Source organism: Cimex lectularius, unplaced genomic scaffold (assembly GCF_000648675.2).
Source record: "Cimex lectularius strain Harlan isolate CLEC.00 unplaced genomic scaffold, Clec_2.1 scaffold54, whole genome shotgun sequence".
NCBI lineage: Eukaryota > Metazoa > Arthropoda > Insecta > Hemiptera > Cimicidae > Cimex > Cimex lectularius.
Window position 1 is genome coordinate 475,440 of NW_019392704.1, and position 20,697 is coordinate 496,136.

At 33.2% G+C, this 20,697-nt stretch overlaps 2 protein-coding genes across 2 annotated transcripts; both read left to right on the plus strand.

Moving 5' to 3' along the window:
• The first annotated feature begins 593 nt into the window (after window positions 1-593).
• On the plus strand, window positions 594-14,564 carry LOC106665857 (tonsoku-like protein). Its single transcript, XM_014392655.2, has 25 exons — window positions 594-849; window positions 940-1,067; window positions 3,470-3,599; window positions 3,663-3,837; window positions 4,166-4,286; window positions 4,849-5,043; window positions 5,119-5,233; window positions 5,563-5,717; window positions 5,774-5,920; window positions 5,982-6,165; window positions 6,223-6,339; window positions 6,397-6,560; window positions 6,701-6,937; window positions 7,006-7,138; window positions 7,210-7,424; window positions 10,573-10,779; window positions 10,849-11,012; window positions 11,073-11,214; window positions 11,283-11,395; window positions 11,458-11,633; window positions 12,577-12,755; window positions 12,816-12,938; window positions 13,399-13,555; window positions 13,614-13,845; window positions 13,906-14,564. The coding sequence occupies exons 1-25, from the start codon at window positions 837-839 to the stop codon at window positions 14,162-14,164; spliced, it is 3,981 nt and encodes a 1,326-aa protein (XP_014248141.1). The 5' UTR covers window positions 594-836; the 3' UTR covers window positions 14,165-14,564.
• Window positions 14,565-17,036: 2,472 nt separating this feature from the next.
• Window positions 17,037-18,016, plus strand: LOC106665790. Its single transcript, XM_014392498.2, has 3 exons — window positions 17,037-17,242; window positions 17,301-17,434; window positions 17,528-18,016. Exons 1-3 carry the CDS (start codon window positions 17,191-17,193, stop codon window positions 17,996-17,998), a joined length of 657 nt encoding a protein of 218 aa, XP_014247984.1. The 5' UTR covers window positions 17,037-17,190; the 3' UTR covers window positions 17,999-18,016.
• The last annotated feature ends 2,681 nt before the right edge of the window (window positions 18,017-20,697 follow it).

Genomic DNA, 20,697 nt, shown 5'->3' on the forward strand with positions numbered 1-20,697 from the left:
TATGGAGTTTTTCAAAGTTAGAAAAATCTGTTTAAATAAAACAGCTCGACTTTTGGGTTAAAAGCAGGGTGAGGCACGTTTCCTTCCTTAATGGGGTGAAACTGGTTCTGAGCATTAAACCTCTTCCAACTGTAAGTTTAAGTCGAAGTTTAAACTGTTTCGTTTTATTACAACTTATATAAAGTCACTTTGCTTGTCCACTTCTTCTTATTAGAAGGCGTGTCTGTTTCAGACGGCGTGGTAGTGAACGATTATGACAAAAAACGTTCCATTCGCCTGTAACGACCAGAGGTCGTATATATCTAGTGGGGTGTTAGGGTTATAAGTCGGCAAGCCGCTGCCTTTTCCTATATGAAGTTTTTCAGAGTTAGAAAAATCTGTTTAAATAAAACAGCTCGACGTTTGGGTAAAAGCAGGGCGAGGCAAGAATCTTTCATCAATGGGTTGAAATTGGTTTTGAGCATTAGACCTCTTCCATCTGTAAGTTTTGCTGTTCTTTCTAGAAGGAGAATGTGACCTGAGCTGCCAAGAAGAAGCCGTGTGTAAAGGAGGGCGAGTAAAATGAATAAGTCCCTAGAAAGGGCCGTTAGAGGGAAAAGGGAATGGGGAGAAAACGTACAAGATTGCCCAGACTGGTCTGAGTTGCCGCCTTGCGTCTTTCTCTACGCGCTTCTCGCCCCCCGTCCTCATGTTGATAACCGAAGTAACCTCTGGCATCGTAGTCCTTTATTTTGTTCGGCGACTCGAGGCCTTCGGAGCCAAAATTCAAGAGTTTCGACCGTTTTTCAACCGATCCCCGCCCAGAGCGGCATCCAGCCGACTCCGAACGGCCCGCGATGGAAGTGCAGAGTGAGTAGTCTTAAAATAACCCGAAAATCGGGCCGTTTCACCCGTCCTGGTTTAACGTTGACATTCAATTTCTCGAACATTCTTTTTCAGAGTGGAGGAAAAAAAAGGACAAAGCCGAGGCGGAGGGCGATCTCGCACAGTTATTCTCCGCCTGCAAGGAGCTGGCCGAGATCTACTTTAGGGACGAAAAATACGACCTGGCTTTGCAGGAGTACAAAGTAAGTCAACTGGATTTAGACCCAATTTCCCTCAGAAAAGTCGATTTTCCTAAATATAAACATTGCCATTTCTCTAAAGACTGATTTAAAAAAAAAAGAGAAAGCATCAACCCTCCAAAGAATAATTTCCGAAAACTTAATTCCTTTGAAAAAAATAAGCCACTGGTTCAGACACTCCATGGTCTGTAAAGGCAATTAACAGCTCACAAAATTGAGTCAAAATTTGCTTTGAAAAAGTCAGAATTTGCTGACCCTGATAAGATGGATAAATGAAGTGCATGTTAAATAAATACTGTACAAATTAAAGATACAATATAAGTTGTCGGCATCACAAATTCCAGACAAAATTTGCTTTGAGAAAGTCAGAATTTACTGATTTTGATAACACGATGATTGATAAGTAAAGAGCATGATAAATAACATCCAACGAATCAATATAGGTTGTTGGCATCACAAATCCCAGACAACATTTACTTTGAGAAAGTGAGAATTTGCTGAATCTAGTGGGATATAATGACAGATAAGAAAGTAATATATACAATATTGATACAAATAAATGTAACAATATAAGTTGTCAGCTTTGAAAATCCCATATAAATTGTGTACACAAAATCGATTCAAAATTAGCTTCGAGAAAGTCAGAATTTGCTGACCTGGATTCTGTATAGGTTGTTGGCATCACAAATCCCAGACAAAATTTGCTTTGAGGAAGTCAGAATTTGCTAAACCTAATGGAACATAATGGTAAATAAGAAAGAAACATGTAATAGACAATATTGATACAAATAAATGTGGCAATATAAGTTTTCAGCTTGCGAATCCAATACAAATTGCTTTCTACACAAAATTTGCTTTGAGAAAGTGAGAATTTGCTGACCCTGTTAAGATGAATAAGTGAAGAACATGATAAATAACTACCATACAAATTAAATATACAATATAGGTTGTTGGCATCACAAATCCCATAAAAAAATTTACTTTGAGAAAGTGAGAATTTGCTGAACCTAATGGGACGTAATGATAAGAAAGAAATATATAATATTTATTTTTATCGATACAAATAATATAAGTTTCTACTTTGTGTATCATATACAATATAATATACAAAACATGATGTTTTCTGCAAAAAGACCAAATTGTCGAATATGATTCCATTGTCTGTAAAGACAACAGGTCAACAGCTACACAAATGTCATACAAAATTTACTCAGAGAATGATAGAATTTGATGAACAAAATGATTCATGTAGTGGTTATAGATGGTTAGGGATGATATATAATTTATAACATCTATACAAATCAAGGTGGTAGTATAGGTTGTCAGCTTGGTGAATCCCATTCAAATTGTTTTACTCAGAAAGACCAAGTTGTTGAACATGATTCCATCAATGACGAACATGACCCAACACAAAACGTGTTTAAGGAAAGACAGAATTTATGAAATAATGTTCCCATGATTATGAATATGAACAATAAGACAGTTCTTTTTTTAAACAATATAGCGAAAATAATGGTGGCAATATGAATCATTGGCTTTGAAAAATCCTCGAGAAATCTTTTTCCCAGACAGGCAGAATTTATGGAATGTGATAGAAAAGACAAGTTCATTTGTAAATAATGAACAACATGGAATATCCAAACAAAAATCGTAGTTGTTTAGGCTGTCAGCTTTATAAATCTAAACGAAAGTATTTTTCCAGATAGCCAGAAATTGCTGAACCTGATAAAACAAGATGAGTAAGGGAGGAATGTGATGTAACATAAACTGTCCATACACTATAACAAAAATCAAGGTGGCAATATTGCATATCATCTTCATAAATCCAATTCAAGTGTAGTAGGAATCCATTATTATAAATACAATACCACAAAAAACTCGCTTCAAAAAAAAAGAAAGTAACTTATGAAAATAAGATAGCGTGAATGAATAAAGGTGGATAAAAAGTGAATTTTTAAATTATAAATTATAAACTGATCATGCAATTTTTTTTAAAGAAAGACAGATTTTGTCTGATGATAATTGATAAGGTGGTGAATTTGAACATAACTTATAACATAAAATATCCAAACAAATCCTAGTGAGAATATAGGCTGGCAGATTTATAAATCTCAATTTCAGACAATTATTCTAGAAAGAGACATTTTTAAGAATATTACACTTAATAAGACATTACATTATATTTAATGTAAAAACATCAGTAGCAATAAATGTTGTCAGATTTGCAAATACCATGCAAAATGTGTTCCTTAAAAGACTAAATTTGTCAGTCCACCAGAATATGGCTTCTTGGAATACAACACTAGATAAGAGCATATCAGAAACTAACCGATTGTTTTAATCACTGTCTTTATTAAAAGCTAAAATTGTTACTTAAAAATCATTGTGATGACATTGTTCAATAGGAAATGGAGAGGGTTTCCGATGCTAACAACAACAAAATGGACGTTGCGAGGTGCAACAGAATGATAGGTGAGGTGTACTGTGAGAAAGGGGAGTTCACCAAAGCTGTCAAACACCAACTGAAACATCTAAGTAAGATCGAAGTAACATTAAATAAATTTTTTGTCTTCTTACTTTCATAAATTTTCTGCTTAGCTCTGTCCAGAGAGGAAAAGGATAAAGTGGAAGAACAGAGAGCTCTGGCAACTCTAGGCAGGACCTATTTTCTCCAGGCCGAAACATACGATGTAATCGACACACCAGAAAAAGCAAAGCAATCATTGAATGAGGCGAAAGCCTATTATATGCAGAGTCTTCAAGTCTGTGAACAGTAAGTTCCAACTATTCCAAAAGTAATTGCTTAAGAGCTTAACATCTAACTTAGGGGTATAATTTTATATAATTATTTTCAAATAGAATTAATTTTAAAATTAGTAGATGGTCAAATTTGACCAGTTTTAATAAATAAACTTCATTTAAAAAATATATTATATTTATAAAAGTTCAAGGGCTGTGCCATTATTTAAATCCAGAATTGCTCGCAAGGCAAATACTTGTCAGACCACAATTTAGGTCATTGTAGTCCCATAATGTCATCATAATTACATCATAGATAACAAAACTAGATGTAAATATTTATCTTTTTTTTTATTTTTTAGATTAAATGATGCTGTTGGCTGGAAGCAAAGGATGGAAATGAGAACTCGCCTGTTTTTGAATCTTGGTTTGGTATTTGACTGCCAAAAGCAAGCTGAAGAAGCAGAAGATTACATTTTAAAGGTATATTATTAGTTTCATAGCATTTTGTAGTAGAAGGACATGAAACTTTGGCACCCACAGCTATCGGTCATGTAAAAGTGTTTGTGGGCGGTACTACCCTCAAGTAATTTACAATTAATTTACATAAAATTTTAACTTTTATGTTACAGTCTGTACTTTGACAGCTCTCTTTTCAATTAACTTATTCCTGTACGAAACTACTTCATCAGTAATTTCATGATGTAAGGACTTGAAAAAAATCTATCTTGCTTGGCTCTTTTGGCAACACTCGACCCAAGTATCCTCTTCTTTTTCATTCACCTTAAAGCTTTGTACTCTCTTCAGGATGTAAAATTCAAAATTAGCGAATATCAAAATGTAGTTAAGAGTGGTAAGGTGTAAGGCCCCGCATGTGCCAAAGGGTTTCAATTATTTATTATATAGAATTTGATAAAAGGCGTATTAATTAAAAACTTTATACTGAATGAATTTTATAAGCTTAGCTCTAGATGGCAATAATTTGTTGGAAATTTTGATTCGCCCTTTTAGAAATTTATCCTTTTAATATATTGTTATTTTATAGGCTGTTTTGATCTGTAAGAAACTCGACCTTTGGGAAGATTTGTTCAGGTCTTACACAGCCTTAGGTACTGTGTATCAGAAGCATAGGGATAGCACGAAAGCACTGTCTACATTCGATCTAGCGATCCCAGTTGCTGAGCGACTTTCAGACAAATCCTCCCAGGCTTTGTGCGAAGTTCTCCTTCTAAAGTCTGAAGTTAGTTTAAAAGTTTGTCATATTCTTTTTCAATATTTATTTTGTTATGCCACAAACACTTTTTTTTTCCTCCAGGTACTTTTAGATCAACCAAACTTTAGGGGTGCAAGGCAAGCTCTGTTGCGAGCCTATAAAATCAATTGTCCGAATGAAATGATGAGAGCTGATATCAAACACAAGCTTCGAATTGGTATATTTAATTTATCTCTTTATTTTTACTTTACTCTTCTATTGAAACTCCAAAACAAACATGTATACCAACTTTATTAGATAACCATTATTTAACAAATTTAACAGATATTTAGAAAAATACTCTTACTGCATATTTATCATCACTAAGCTTGTTTGCTGTCATTCCCCTCCCCCTTTTATGTCATAATCCATGTACCATAAAACATACAATTTTATCCTTTGATAATTATATTGTTTCAGTTATTTTTTCCTGTTAAATAAGCCATTAAAATTTACAAATCAGCCAGATAAGGCAGAAATTCATGATTATCATTGATTATTTTTCAGTTGCTGCCATGTGCGAGACAGAGGAAAAATTGACTGATATACCACCTGAAGCAGAATATGAGGCTAGAAAAAAACTCTATGAAGACTTAGGCGATATGTCAGCCGAGATGGGCAACTTTGGCCTTGCCATCACTTATTACCATCTGATGCTCATGGTATTCAGTTAATATTTTCTAGCGTTATATTTTTATATTTATTTTTTTAAATTTAGAGTGTTGAAAAAATCGGTGGTGATAAAAAGTCTCTGATTGAATGTTATGTTTCACTGGCCCAAACATACAAAGATGACAAGCAGTACCACAAAGCAATAGAATATTTCAAGAAGGAGCTCTTGTTGGAAAATGATGATGCTTGTGAGGTAGGGCAGCGTATTGAACTTTTCTTTGAGAAAATTTTTTCTTGATACACTTTTTTTCCAGTCTTGCCGGACGTGCATGAACATCGCTGATATATACCAGATGCAGGGGAAAAATGATGAGATGATTGAAATGTATCAAAAGGCTAAAAATTACGCTGAGGAAGCTGGAAAAGATAAACTTCAAAGCACTGTACTAAGTTGCATGCATAAGGCTTTTATTGAAAGAAACCTGTTTGCCCTTGCAGGTAAGTAGAATTGTATTAAAATATAATCCAATTATGTAATGATTTTTTTTTCTCTAGATGAAATTCAGAAGGAACTTCAAAATTTCTCTGACTCTTTTGAAGAATCGAGTGACGAAGAGAATGAAGAATCAGCGAAGGAGTTTGGATCCCATATAATTCTTAGCGATTTATCAGGTAAATTTAAATCAATTTATTGTTTACTTTCTGATATTCATAATTTGACTGCCCCAGATGCTGAAATGGGTGAAAACAACCAAAACGATAAGGCAAAGGTGTCTAGGACGAGAATCAAAAACAAATCAAATAAAGGGAAGAGAAATGAAAAAGGAGAAATGCCACTTCATTTAGCGGCTATTAATGGAAATGCAACCTTAGCGGCTAAACTCATCGACCAGGTTTGATAATTATTATGCTTTAAATAGCTAACAAACGAAAAACATTCACAATCCAGGCAACAGTCAAGATTTTAAGCCTGTGATTTTTTTTTTGACACCTGTTAAGTTTGATCTTCAAAAAAATTTAAATTAATTTTTAGGGGCATAGTGTGGATGTTAAGGATTACAGTGGTTGGACACCTCTTCATGAAGCATGCAATCACGGAAACAAAGAAATTGCAGAGATTTTAATTAAAAACGGAGCCGCAGTTAACGACAGAGGAGGGCCTCTTTGCGATGGTTTTACCCCTCTGCTTGACGCAGCTTCAAACGGCCATTTTGACTGTATTGAGTTATTGCTAGAGCATGGCGCCTCTCCTCTTATGAGAACAAACAATGTACATTTTAATTTAATCACTGATTCAAATAGTGCTAAAACATTATCTAATTGTTTTGGAATATTCAGGGTGATTCTGTTTTGGATTGTTTATTCGGTTGGAGAGAGAGATATTTAGAAGAATGCGGGAGTGATCTTGATAATTTGTCGCTAACTAGGTATAATTATTTGTACCAAAAGCTTCAACAAACGTTAGAAAAGGGTAAATCTTTTTATTCTTAAATTCACCCAATAGATTTTTATTATAGTGATTTTAACTATTTATTGTTTCAGCTGGGCAAAAAACTGTAGTGAAAGAATCAAAATTGAACAAACTCAGGTCTCTCAGAAGGAGCAATTCAGACCAGGTTCTTCCTCGTTCAAAGATAATGTCGAAGAAAATGGACATTATCGACCACAACAACTTGAGACGTTATTCTAACGAGAGCGCTGCCAATGAATATGAGAGTGCTATGAAAGCTCTGCGATTTAAAAACAAACCAGATCTTGTAAGTATTTGTAGCCTTGATTGATGTCTCATCAAGATATCAAAAACTGTCTGTACAGTTTTGATTTGTCTGTTTTTTGCTTCTTTGGAGGTTTTAACTTTTTGCATGTGGTAAGTAATGGTTAGATGTAGAAAAATAATCCAGGTAAGATTCCTACCAAAGCAGAACTGAACGTCAAATTAATGTTAATTAATAGTGTATTGTTTCACTCCTGACACTGTCAAAAAACATTTGTCATTGATATTTAACTGCTCTGAAAGTTCGAAACTGAATGCAAAAACTTGACCATATACTAAATCATATCTGCTTACACTAAAGACTAAGTGGATGTATTTGTAAATGTAGATTGTAGGTGTGTTTATTTTAATGGTTTTACAAACTCTTGTCATAAATTGCATAACAAAACATACGTTTAGTTTTTAATAATAATTAATTTTGTGTACTGTATGATGTTTATGTTTTGCCTGTTTGTAATTCCAATACACATTGAATGCTTCTAGAATAGCACAGACGTGTAAAACATTGTAGTGACACACAATTTCCAAGGTGGAACAAAATAAAAATGAACTTGTGTTATTACAAATTGTGACATTTCTCCATCAGGTCTGCCTATCCTTGCCGCTTAAGTCCACAGACCTAGACCTGGTCAGACCCAAAATGATCGGAAACAGCCAAACTATAACATTTTATTTTATTATGTGGTAAATATTTTAGTAAGGCCTTGAATTAAATGAGAGCAGAAACCTTAATAATTAGAAAAGGAATACCTGCAAAAACCGTAAAAATATTGAAACAAATACACTGAACAAGGGGTCTCAGCTAGCCGGGATGTCATTTTCAATAAAAAGTTATTTTTTTTAATGATATTAGGTCAAAAAATATAAATATGAACGAGTATTCTTCCCAAGGTCCCTATGTGCCTAGAAAAAATATATTTGAGCTAATTTAAATATTTTTTTAAAAATATTTATTTTTAAAAAAAGTTTTGCGTTTGTTGTATATGTTATTGTTATATGTGTAAGGTTATTACATAAAGGCTGGTATTTTTATGTAGAATAAGAAAATAGTATGCATTATTGTATTAAATGAGATCAGATATATATAAAAAGTAACAAAAACCAAAAGATGTTTCGGTAAAGAAGGTCAAAAACATTTCATATTCGTTTTAAGCTCCCTTTAAAGCCCTAAAATACAAAGTTTTCATTGAAATAAAACTAGACATTTTAAGGTTGAAAGGCGATTTTTTTTCTCTCCGATGTTTGATATTACTCTTAAAATTTATAACAAATCTGGATTTTATCCAGTGCCCATGGTATTACAACAGTGAAAATCTGTGCAAATGAGCCTTTGTTGACAACCTTTTGTTCTTATGCTAATATAAGTGAAAAAAGTAAGGAAGAAATCAACAAAAACTTTTCAAATGGTTTAGTTTATATCTCCAAATTGAATTTATTTATGGAGGCCAATGATATGCCGTTTCATGTAATATATTAGGCTTTGAACCCCTGTAAATTAGTAACATTTCTTTGTTACTTCGCTCAGTCAGAAAATAATTATGTATTTTGTTTGGAAGGCGAAAAATTGATTGAATAATTTTTTTATACTCCCAAAATTTGTATTCACACATTTTTTGCTGTGTAGAAAACATACGACTTTGTTTCTTGTTAAAAAAATTTTAAACACATTTTTAAAAACATGAAAAGGCTCAATCTACGTGCAAGCACAATGTTGTAAAGTAATGACAGCACCGATCCATTAGAAATTTTTTGGGAGTTTAAAACTCTGACAGGCCTTGGCACAAACCGTCAGAACCGTGTAAAATAAAACATTTAGGGAATTTTTGTTGATTTCATTCTTATTTTTCCCACTTATAATCACATAAAACCAAAGGTTGTTGATATAGACTCAGTGAAGAGAAATACAAATTTCCAACTATAGATTTACCATTGACATTTGATATTATCCAGAGGAGTTATGAATTTTTTAAGAACACCAGACATCTGGGGAAAATTGCTCCCAGTTGATCCAGCTTAAAAATGTCTTGTTTTTGTTTGCTATAAAAATTCGTATTTAATGGCTTTAACAAGTGTTTAAAATGAAAACAATCTTTTAAAATTTTTTGCTAAGCGTCTTTTCATTTTTGTAACTTTTTGTTTACCTAATCTCATATAATATGATGCTGTATGTAATTTTCTTATCCTAGGTTTAAAAAAAGTTACTATTTAGTTTGTCACCTAGTTAATAGTATGCTTATAGATGAGTTCATAAGGCATAAACATCATATTGACATCATTACTATTATTACTGATTCAAGCATTATAATCGCAGTTAGGAGAGTTCTGCTTTTAATGGCATTTACATTAAGGATAAGAAATCAATGAATGTCAATCAACTAATTTATAAGAAAAGATAGAAAAATAACAGCTTTGAGGGAAGGAATAAAGAATGGAAATGGGGAGAAAACTAAAAAGTGCACAATTCTATAGTGTACAGTCAAACTGTAGCAAAACCAAGTTGATCGGGATGATAAACTGACAAAAAAAATCTTACGGGTGTATTATTCTATTATTGTCCTAATCGCGCTTAAGTTTATTATTTTAAGAATACAAAATTACTCATCAGTAATAACTAATAATTTCTATAATAATTATAGAAATGTACAATTGGATTTAATATTGTAGATCCCACGGTTATGGGTCCAATTCCAACTGTCACCCTTAGAATTTTCTTTCTCACTACTCTTCCCCAAAAATATAATTCAATCAGCATCACATTCTCTGGCTAAAGCTATAAAAAAAATTAATATAATTTTTTGGTGTATTTTATTGAAATTTACAAGATCGATAGACTGTTGATTGATTACAAAACAGCTAAGACAAGCTGGATAATAATGTAAACTTTGAAAAGTCAGCAATACTTGAAAAAATTTCCCATTATTCACAACACATTGTGTGTTTATATTGTAACTGTTCAGATTGAAATTCACACTTGAAATAACAGTTCACTTTTTAAATTGTGCATTTTTGTAAGGCTATAAGTTGTATATGTACAATTTCTTTTATGTTATTTACTATTTTATCACTATTTCTCTAATTTAAATTTTTTGTTGTAAAGTTGTATTTTCTATTTTAATGTTTATAAATTCTAGATCAGCCCTATGGTCCTTCAGAAACCCAGTGTACCAGCGTTAATAGACTCGTCTGATACGACTGATGACAACTGGCTAGAAGACGATATGAATGTCGGAAGGCCGAATAAGAAGAGAAGAACCTCTGAATTCATAGGTGAATCTCAACGAAGATCTGAATCAAATCAAAGGAGTGCATGTACTGTCAGTCCACTTTACATGGAACGGGTATATAATTTGTATTTTGCTTATATAGACTTGAGTTTTGAAAAGTAAATTTTCATATGAATCTTTAAGGCGGATAATTCAGAAAATCCTATTAACGATGGAGAGGGTGAGAGTGATGGTGATGACAGCAATATAGAATTAATTGCAAGACCTGACTCACCGTCTTCTGATTCTCCGATACCTTCTCCTGTCAATATTAATTCACCTTCGACTTCTGGGGGCTTTAGTAACAAGTAAGATCAAAATTGGCCGATTTTAATAAAAAATTTGCTTTATCACTTCACAATTTGCAGGCTCAAAGAGAGAAATGCAATAAGAAAAAAACAGTTCACATTAATGGATTCGGGAGTTTCAAAAGAAAAAGTTATCAAAACGAATACACACTGTGATGCTACCTGTACATCACCATTGCACCAACCCAATGCAAAATCAGTGGTAATTAAAATAAAACATTCATCAAAGATTAATTTATAACAGGTTTTATTTATATTCTACTTGAACAGGCCTTCATCAAAGTTAAGATTGAAGATAAACTACTCTTAGTACCGATTCCGAACACAAATGAGGAAAAGACTGTCGCATGGCTCGCGCACGAAGCAGCACAAAGATACCGCAGGTTTGTTAAATTATTTTACTAAGTATTAGTATGAATTTTGTATTCATTTATCAATATTTTAGCTTGGAAAGTGTCGAACCAGTTTTAAGGCTAGTGACGCAAGATGGAGCATTGCTTGTAGACTCTGATCCGATATCGTTGGTCATGAATATGGGAGATTTAGTTGGAAATGTTCTCTCTTGGAATTTACCATCTCTGACGACTATTTATGAAGAAACATGTAGAAATAATAATATATGTAAGTTTTTTAATAATAATATAATTGTTGTATTAGTCAATTAATTAAGGTTGTTAGTTGAGATAAAAAAAGTCAGTGTCACGAGTGGGATTCGAACTCACGATCTTCGGCTAGATACACCGTTGCTGTGTCACTTGAGCTATCGTGACCTCGATCCACTCAGACACTAACTTCTCAACCCCACCTTTTGAATTTTATCTCATTTTTGCCATTTTTCAAATGTTGTGTAATCTATTTGTTCTCAGCATGAGATTAGAAGTTAGTGTCCGAGTGGATCGAGGTAACGATAGCTCAAGTGGTAGAGCAGCGGGTATTTAGCCGAAGATCGTGGGTTCGAATCCCGTTCGTGACATTGACTATTTTATCTCAACTAAAAACCTTAATTAATTGAAAGATATTAATTGGTCAAGCGGACCACGAAAACTAGTGAATGTTTTATTAGTTATCTGTTTATTCTTAATTATAAATTGTTATGCAGACGGTTGAGAAGAAAAATTAGTGTTATGAGTGGTACTCAAACCCACAACCTTCAGTTCGTGGCACTAATTTTTCTTCTTAACCATCTGCATGAAAATTGGAAATAATAATTAATAATAAACAGATAAATAATTAAATAAATATAATCAAAGGGTGTTATTCGTGTATCAAAAATTCCCCATTGTTAATCATATATCGTAATGAAACTAAACGATGCTATGAAGTTTGAATATTGGCTGTAAAGGGGAAATTTCAATTATAGACGGTTGAGAGTTGTGTCCCAAGCGATCAAGGCCAAGAAGGCTCAAGCGGTTAGAGCACTTGCGAATTTAACCGAAGGTCGTCGGTTTGAGTCTGCTCGTGATACTAATTTTTCTGTTCATCTGTCTTTCATAAAAATTGGAAATAATAATATAATTATTCTGCTGTTATATTTAAGCACTAAGAACTATACAATACTTTATAGGTGAAGATAAACAAATTTCTACATTGTTAGAAGCCTGCCAAGCTACAGGTAAACTTAGTTTAGAAGACTTATATTTAGATTGGAAGCAACTGGGCCCAATTTTCAAAGCTCTCTCCCATCACCTTCCACTTCAGTGCCTCGAGCTTTCAGGAAATTATATTTCCGATACAAACTTAAAGGTAAGTCAGAGAGAAATATATTGTTATAATTTATTTAAATTAAAACTAACATTTGGTCAGGACGTTGCCGAGTGTATAGTTAAACTGCCACAACTGCGTGTTTTGGACTTGAGCAACATCAACATCACTTCAGAGGGTCTTTCAATATTTTCGCAGATAATCCAAGAAAATAGAGGATTACAGGTGAGTCAAATTTTATTTCGAGATTTCGCCATGTTGTCTTTGAACCTGAAAATTTAGTTATTTTGGTCTGCCTATATTCACTGTGTTGGCCTGTCAAACATATTGCACCCTTTTGCCATCTTCAGTGTGTATGTGTGATTTTGTGCTGTCAGTCTCTTTTCTAAGGTCATGTCAGCATTATCTTTGCCTGTCTCTGGTTTTGGTGGCTTAAATGACTTCAGTTTATGTCCCAGTCGGAGGACCGAGGATCACAAAGACTGGAATATTACAAAAACTCAGACTTAATCCGATTGTCTTCACAGAATTACACAGACACATCAGACAGTGCAATACTGAACCCGTCTGACAAACCAATCCAGAGAGGATAGGCAGACTAAAATGATTGGTAACGACGAAAACTAAGAGTAATTTTGTTTTTTAATATTTTCATGAGTTCTTTTTTATTTTGCTTGGTTTTTAGAGGTTGCAAGTGTTGAATCTTGGTTACAATCCACTTAATGACTGTCTCAAACCGTTGTCGGAGCTTTTAAATACGATTCCAGCTCTTACAGCTCTTTGCATCGAATCTGTTGGACTTTCTGCTCAATCCTTCAGATCATTCCAAAGCTTTACATTAGGTATGCCAATTTACCGTTTTCCCACATTGAACGCTTCTGATACTGAAAATTCTTTCAGATTGCCTTGAAGTCTTAAACATCAATTACAACAACATTGGCCATGAAGGGATAATCGATTTGCTCGGAAGGCTTGACTCTAGATCTATAATAGATCTTAGACTGGCCGGAACAAGCGAAACAACAATCCGTGAAGTTGCGATGTACCTTCAGCATAATGCTCCTTCTTCTCTTACAATTCTTGATCTGTCATATTGTAAAGCAACAGATCTTGAATTACAAGAACTCGTCAAGTATGTATATTAAATTAAATATATATTAATATTTTTAATTAAATTGTTTTCTTATTTTAGGGGTGTTAACTTGTGTCCAAGGCTAGAGATATTGTCTCTTGATGGGTCATCGGGCCTGTCAACAAGTAGTATTAATTCGTTTATAAATTCGGCTACAATTAGGGACTTAAGTGTATGCGGGCTACAAGCCAACCAAGTCTTCCAAGTTGAGAGCAACATGGCGAGTCTCTCAATCAGCTCATGTGTCAAACAGCCATGGGCAAGACAGGGGCCTTTTGGATTTTATACAAATGCACCGAGGGATACGACGACTCATTGAAGAATTTTTAACACGATTTTAGTTCAAACGACTTAAAATTTCTTGTGGAGAGTTGTTTAGAAATATTTTATTTTGACTTTTCTACTTATTAGTTTACCATTGGTGTAATGGACATTAAGATCGACATGTCATAAATAACTTTTCCTTTTAATTTAAATAAATAAGTTCCAGAAATATGTTTTTAGAATGTTGAAACTAGTTATTATTAAAATATTGTTTTATTTCATTTTTTCTGTGTATTGTCGATAATAACTTAAGTGCCTAAAATCAATATTTCGTTCCTTTGTTTCTTTTATTTCTATTTTTTTCTAACAATGTGTATTTTTGAAGATGAAAGAACCAAATGTTTTTAAACTGAGTTACCAACAAATTTTCAATAAAACCTCAAGTTTTTATCTTATTTTTTCCTTCCTTCTGTTAAGTGCCTGTATATAAATTGTTCATATAAAGATGCTTGTACTTCTTGATTTCTCACTTCTGGCGTGTGAATTGTCTTAAGGTGACTCCAGACCTGCAGGATTCGCCGAATACTGAGCAAAGGTTCGCTGAATCACCTGACTAGTGGGGATGGGTGCTCAGTTATTCACTGAGCAACAATATTTGGTGGTTGGCTAATTGTTGGTTCCTTGTCTACATCGATTTCACAATTGATTGGTAGTACATTGAAGACTCACACAGCACTTGGCAAGTACGTATTTGTTGTTTCTGCATAAACTGGTTGGTTGTACTAACTCCACATGTGTATATACATAGACATGCTATTTGGTGAATGCTGATACGAGCATATTGAGACTTGGAAAATGTTAAGCAGCAAACAATGAATACTGCATGTCTAGAGCCACCTTTAAAAAAGAGGCTGTAGCGCATGCAGGTTAGTGTATCACATTCACAAAGGATATGTGCCAATTTCTGATTTTACTTGACAATGTTGACATCTTTTGGTGGTGCATAGTAAGAGGGCAAAGACTGGTATAGAAGCTTATAATTTTCCTCAAATCTTGAACGCTTTAGGAGTTTGTTTTCCTTCTTTTGAGAGATTTAGCTTCCCTCAATTATCATACTCTTTGTTTGCCTTCTACCTGGTGCTTTTGTCCAGTGGTTGGGTTTTTCATTAACATGCCATTTTTCCAGTTTCAACTTAAGTGCACTACCTAGTTCACTAGTCTGGACCCACAGGTGAGAGGCATCTTTGGTTAATTAGTCAGCCTGTTAATTTTTAATGTATGTAACCCAACTCAAGGTAAGCTTGTTGTATTGTCCTCCTAGTGCCATTAAGCTAGGAACTCCCAGATTAGTTTTGAGATAACAGCATAAGCATTAAGTGCCAGTTTAGCTGCCAGACTATCAAAAAGTAGTACTTCCGTGCTCCTCTCATTTTCTTTTTTATCAACTGTGCGCACGATTGGATTTCATGAACTTCAGCTTGGAATAATTGGAAACAGTTGAAGCAGTTTTGCTTGGCCTTGTTTCAACCCCTTTTCCCATCCTTTTATTCCATCTTTGAACCATTGGTAAACCATATTAAGCTCCTTCTTGAAACTTCAAAGATTCTGTTGTCTATGACCTCTTGGAAGCGTCTGTCAAATTTGAGTTTTCCTCTCATTTGATCTTTCTGGAATTTTGTGTTGGCTTCTCCATAAGGAATCTCAGGAGTCTGTGGCACTCAAAGCCACCTTTTGCATATGAATGTGTAAAGGTGGGAGACAGTGCGGTTTCCATCGCTGATGTGACAAATAAGCCTTGATATGTACATGTTAGGCATTATAAACATTGCAGTTGATTTTGTGCCTCCTGATACAATGGTTTTGGTCGCATATGGTGCTGACCAAAAACCTGAAGCTGGACCTTTGCGGTTTGACTGTTATGATATATAACCAATACTCCACTCCATCCTGGGGTTTATTCCCCAATTTTGATCTCTTACCAATAATTAGTAGTGACTTGGCCTTATGTAGTACATTGCCTACATGACTCCTCCACTCGGGCCTTTGGTCATGGGTATACCTAGATACTTAGTTTATTTGGAAAAGGTATGGCTCAGGTTTAGATTTCTTCTTCTTGTGAAGGGTATGAGAGATGTTTTCTTTGGGTTGATATTTAAATCCATTTTCTCATGTAATATTTCAATATTTAGACCATTTTCCATTTGATGTAAACTTCCCTTATTGTCAGAGGATATTTATCCTTTTTTTACATGTTACTATAAGAATAATTATTCAAAAATCGTGAGATGCGGTCTGGTGTGATGTAGGTTTCAGAAAAAATTTTCTTTATCGTGCCAACATTTCGATCTATTGAAATCACCTTCAGGGCTCAAAGTGTTTGTTTTCTGTGTAATTATGCCATTCTGGCACGATAAAGAAAATGTTTTTGAAACCTACATCACACCAGACTGCATCTCACGATTTCTGAATAATTATCGACTAATGGTCACTAATCACCACACATATAAGAATAATTTCGACCTTTGAAAGCCAGAAGTAAAAGTTCACCTTGCAGGCCTAAAGAATCCTCACTATATAATTTTTCCATCACACTACAGTAACAATATAAATGTACACATATTTATAAAAATTATATTCTTTTAAAATTTTGAAATACAAAGGTACAAACATTCATAATACCAAATTCATGATACTAGAAATAAGATACCATGTCAACATTGTAGCATAATAGATATATTTGATTTATAGTTATGTATGAGTACATTTTGGGTCGAGTTGTTTTATTACTTGTTTAATTACAACTGCCTAAAAAATTTATTGTTTAAAACATATTTTCTAACCCACTATGGCAAATACAGATGCCAACAACTATGGCCCACTATTCCTGATGAAACCACAGTTAATTACATTGTAAGCATGTATAAATGATTAAAGTATCGTACCATTAATGATTTGGTACAAACTGAGATGTTGAAAATTAACAATAATAACACATGTTTCAACATAAATTTTACAGAAAATATTTTTTCTGGCCAACGAAATTAACAGTTTAAAGGTATAACCACGTAATACTTCAGAGATATGGGTGCGTCAACATCGAAGTCAAGTTTCTTTGAAAAGCTTTCAAGAATGTGTAAGTATGCATGTCTTACATACTTAAAAACCAAAAGTTCTACATATGTGTTGTAAAGTAATGTTGAGGGTAAATGCCCAACGGAAACTGTCCACTTCCACAAAGCTAGCCAAGCCTACACCTCACAGCTTCTTGAACCTTTTGTCAGACCTAAGATGCAAAGCACAGTATAACGGAATTAAGCCTTCAGTAGTGAGTTCACAAGCATTAAAATAGTTAATATTTGGAAGAATCAATGTGGTTTAATAGGAAGTAAGACATTTTCCTACTAAACATGTTTTGCAGGTGGCTTTGATTGGTTCATACGTATGGCAGCAGATGACATGGGCTGAAAAGTATCCTTACCGGGCATTGGCATGGAGGGAACAATTAAACAGGGATACACCACAAAACCTAATCGCAATGAATAAAAAACATAAAATTTACTCAAATTTGCGAGACTTTCAGAAAGGGAATGATTCTTTAATTCATAATTTTATCATTTCGAGCAATGAGAACATGAAAGTTCAAAAACTGAAGCACAGGATGAGAAGGAAACGAGCCACAAACCAAGGCAGGACAGAAAAGGACGGGCACAACTCAAACACACCCAGTCCACCAAATACATCCCAAAATTCTAGAAATCAAAATAGTTTTATTATAAAAAGGTTGAGTATTAGTAATGAAACACTTCCAATAGAAGAAAATATACGAGAATTACGATCAGGAAAAAAAGTTAAACTCCAAAACAGCAACGTCCCATCCTATATTAATTAAAAACTTGTATAAAAGAAATTGTTTTTTGAATATTCATATATTGTTAATATAATATTTTTTATATTATATTAATATGAAGTTGTGTGTATGCTTAAATGTTCAACTATGGTAGGTAGACGGTAGATATAAAGATTAAACGATTAAACATTCATTTACCCACAATTGCAGACTATTTGATTTTGATAAATTTGATATAACTACCATTGCAAAAAAATTAATAATAAATAACATCAATGAATAGCAGGTCAAAAATTATTCAAGCAAAAAAGATAATGAGAAAAAGAAAAGTTATAATACAATTTAATACATCTTTCAAGAAATCTCCAATAAAATCTTAGGCATATTACAATATAATTTTTTAACAAAATTGGTGTTTTGAAGTCTTTTCGGAGGATCTACGGAAGAGGTCAAACACAGAGAAAACTTCCTTTCGGTTTTCGCCGAGCTTTCGACAGTTTTTATACTGTCATCTTCAGGGCCTGTTTTATTATCATATAAAAAACAAAACATGAAAAACAAATTGCACAAAAATTGAAATATCTTACTTAAACCTTAATGGGGAAATAAACGACATGGTGTTTTGGGCACAGAAGTACATTACGTTTTTTGGGGCTCAACATCTAAACATTATTTAAATTGAATAAATTAATAATTAAAAATTACAACTAAAAATACAATAAAAATTAAAAATTAAAAACGTGGTCGAGAAAGGTTACCTCATAAAAGTCTAAAAATCCGACCATAGATCCCCCGAAAAGACTTCATGTTTCCAGCAGGTCGATAATCTAGCTCATCCTTACAAAATTGGTGTTCTTCGGTATGGAAAAGTAAATGAAAAATGAAAATGGGAAAAATGAAGATATAGGCTGAAGAACATTCAGTATTGCTCCCAAACAGACATTACTTATTCATTCCCACTAACAAATGAGAAGACAATTTAAAAAAATTCAATTTAACCGGTATTGATTAGAAAATTATGTAATATATAATAAAAATACATACTTATGGTTTGAAATAAACAATACAACACAATTGTGTGATCGTTTATTTAAAATATGGGAACAAAAATCTCTCATAGATAGATTTCTACTCCCAAGTTCTAAAAGACAGATTTAAATGAATTTCTATTTCATGTACATATTACGCTTGTTATTCCATGGAACGAACTTGTACATAGCATTCTTGTACATATAATTTATTTAATAAATTTTTTTTTATCTCTTAAATCTGACGTTTTATGTTGTTTTTGTCCTCTTCAATCAAATCCTTAATACCGATACGATCTAACGGCCGAAAGGCACAAAAGTTCACACAATAAATCGATCCCTTTCTTAGTGGGGAAAAAAAAAATTATTGTTATAATCATTTTTAACTCATTTCCCGTTTGTTTGCATGCAAAGCAAAGACTAAAAAAAAATTAATAAATTAATTAATTAAAAAAATGAAAAAAATAATACAAACGGACTCGTATTTTGTTTTTTATTTCAAATTATATACGTTATATCGATTACAACGGACTTATTATGTGTACCCAGAATAAACGAGATCCGAAATTCGTTAGTTTGGCTATAAAGTTATTTTCAGAAACTTAGTCAGGTTTGGAAAAAAAAAAAAAAAAAAAATTCACCATAAACCGGACAATCATTTATTTACTCATAGAATAAANTATATATATATATATATATATATATATTTAAAATCCAATTGCACCATAATTTTCAGAATAAAAAATCCGTTTAAATCGTATTCTCGACTCGAACATTCTAGACTCCAACGTTCGTCTCGACTCGAACGTTCTAGATCTAGACTCGCCTACTTCTCGCCTCCATTCTTTCCAGGTGGTTGATTACTTTTTATTTTTATTAAAAGAATCAAATTTCTTATTTTTATTTCAAGAATCAAATCAAATCAACATAACACATCGTACTGTATAAACCAAACATACAAATAATCACAACATTTTTTTACTCACTGTATTAATTTAAACATTTAACATGTTCCTAATTGATAATTATACTTTTGTATGGTTCCTGATGTCTACCGGGTTCTTTTCATACGGACTAGTAATTTTTATTGATTTAGCAGTCTCAAATAATAACTTCCCAAGGTGCCCATCTCCTCCATTCTAGGAAAGCATTTTTCAGTATTAAGAAACAGGTGGTTTGGCAATAGACCAGTGTTATAGAGCAGTCAAGTCAGATTGGAGGAGTAAGCAGTCATCTTTACAAATGTTAGGCATCAAAAATTTTAAGTCATCAGGAGAGAGAAGAGGAGTTGCATTCAGCATAGAAGGAAGGTCGTTGATGAAAATATTAAATAAACATAAGAGTGGAGGAGATGACCACCTTGGGAAGAAATTATTCGAGACTAGTCGCAATAGAACCAATAAATGAATCAAATCAATAAAAATTACTAGTCCGTATGAAAAGAACCAGGTATATATAAGGTTCCGTGCGAAAGTATAATTATCAATTAGGAATATGTTAAATGTTTAAATTAAGAAGTGTTGCGGGTAGTATTTACAAGGTTAAAGGGGGAAGAAGGGAAACCTAAAATGGACATTTTCTCATTAACTACTGAACCATTTTTGGTGAAATTTGGTACTCATGTTTCTTTAGTATTTCCCTCAAGTTTAACCCAAGCTTTATTGAAACTTTTTGCCTGAAAAACATATACAGCAAGGAAACTTTCGAACACAT

What these genes read in the sequence shown, in the direction of transcription:
- LOC106665857 (XM_014392655.2), top strand. An exon ending in CAGAAGATTACATTTTAAAG is followed by an intron (nt 4,287 to 4,848) that starts GTATATTATTAG and finishes GTTATTTTATAG; the next exon opens with GCTGTTTTGATCTGTAAGAA. An exon ending in AAAATGATGATGCTTGTGAG is followed by an intron (nt 5,921 to 5,981) that starts GTAGGGCAGCGT and finishes CTTTTTTTCCAG; the next exon opens with TCTTGCCGGACGTGCATGAA.
- LOC106665790 (XM_014392498.2), top strand. Translation starts at nt 17,191, where the DNA reads ATGGGTGCGTCAACATCGAAGTCAAGTTTCTTTGAAAAGCTTTCAAGA. An exon ending in TGAAAAGCTTTCAAGAATGT is followed by an intron (nt 17,243 to 17,300) that starts GTAAGTATGCAT and finishes TGTGTTGTAAAG; the next exon opens with TAATGTTGAGGGTAAATGCC. An exon ending in ACGGAATTAAGCCTTCAGTA is followed by an intron (nt 17,435 to 17,527) that starts GTGAGTTCACAA and finishes CATGTTTTGCAG; the next exon opens with GTGGCTTTGATTGGTTCATA.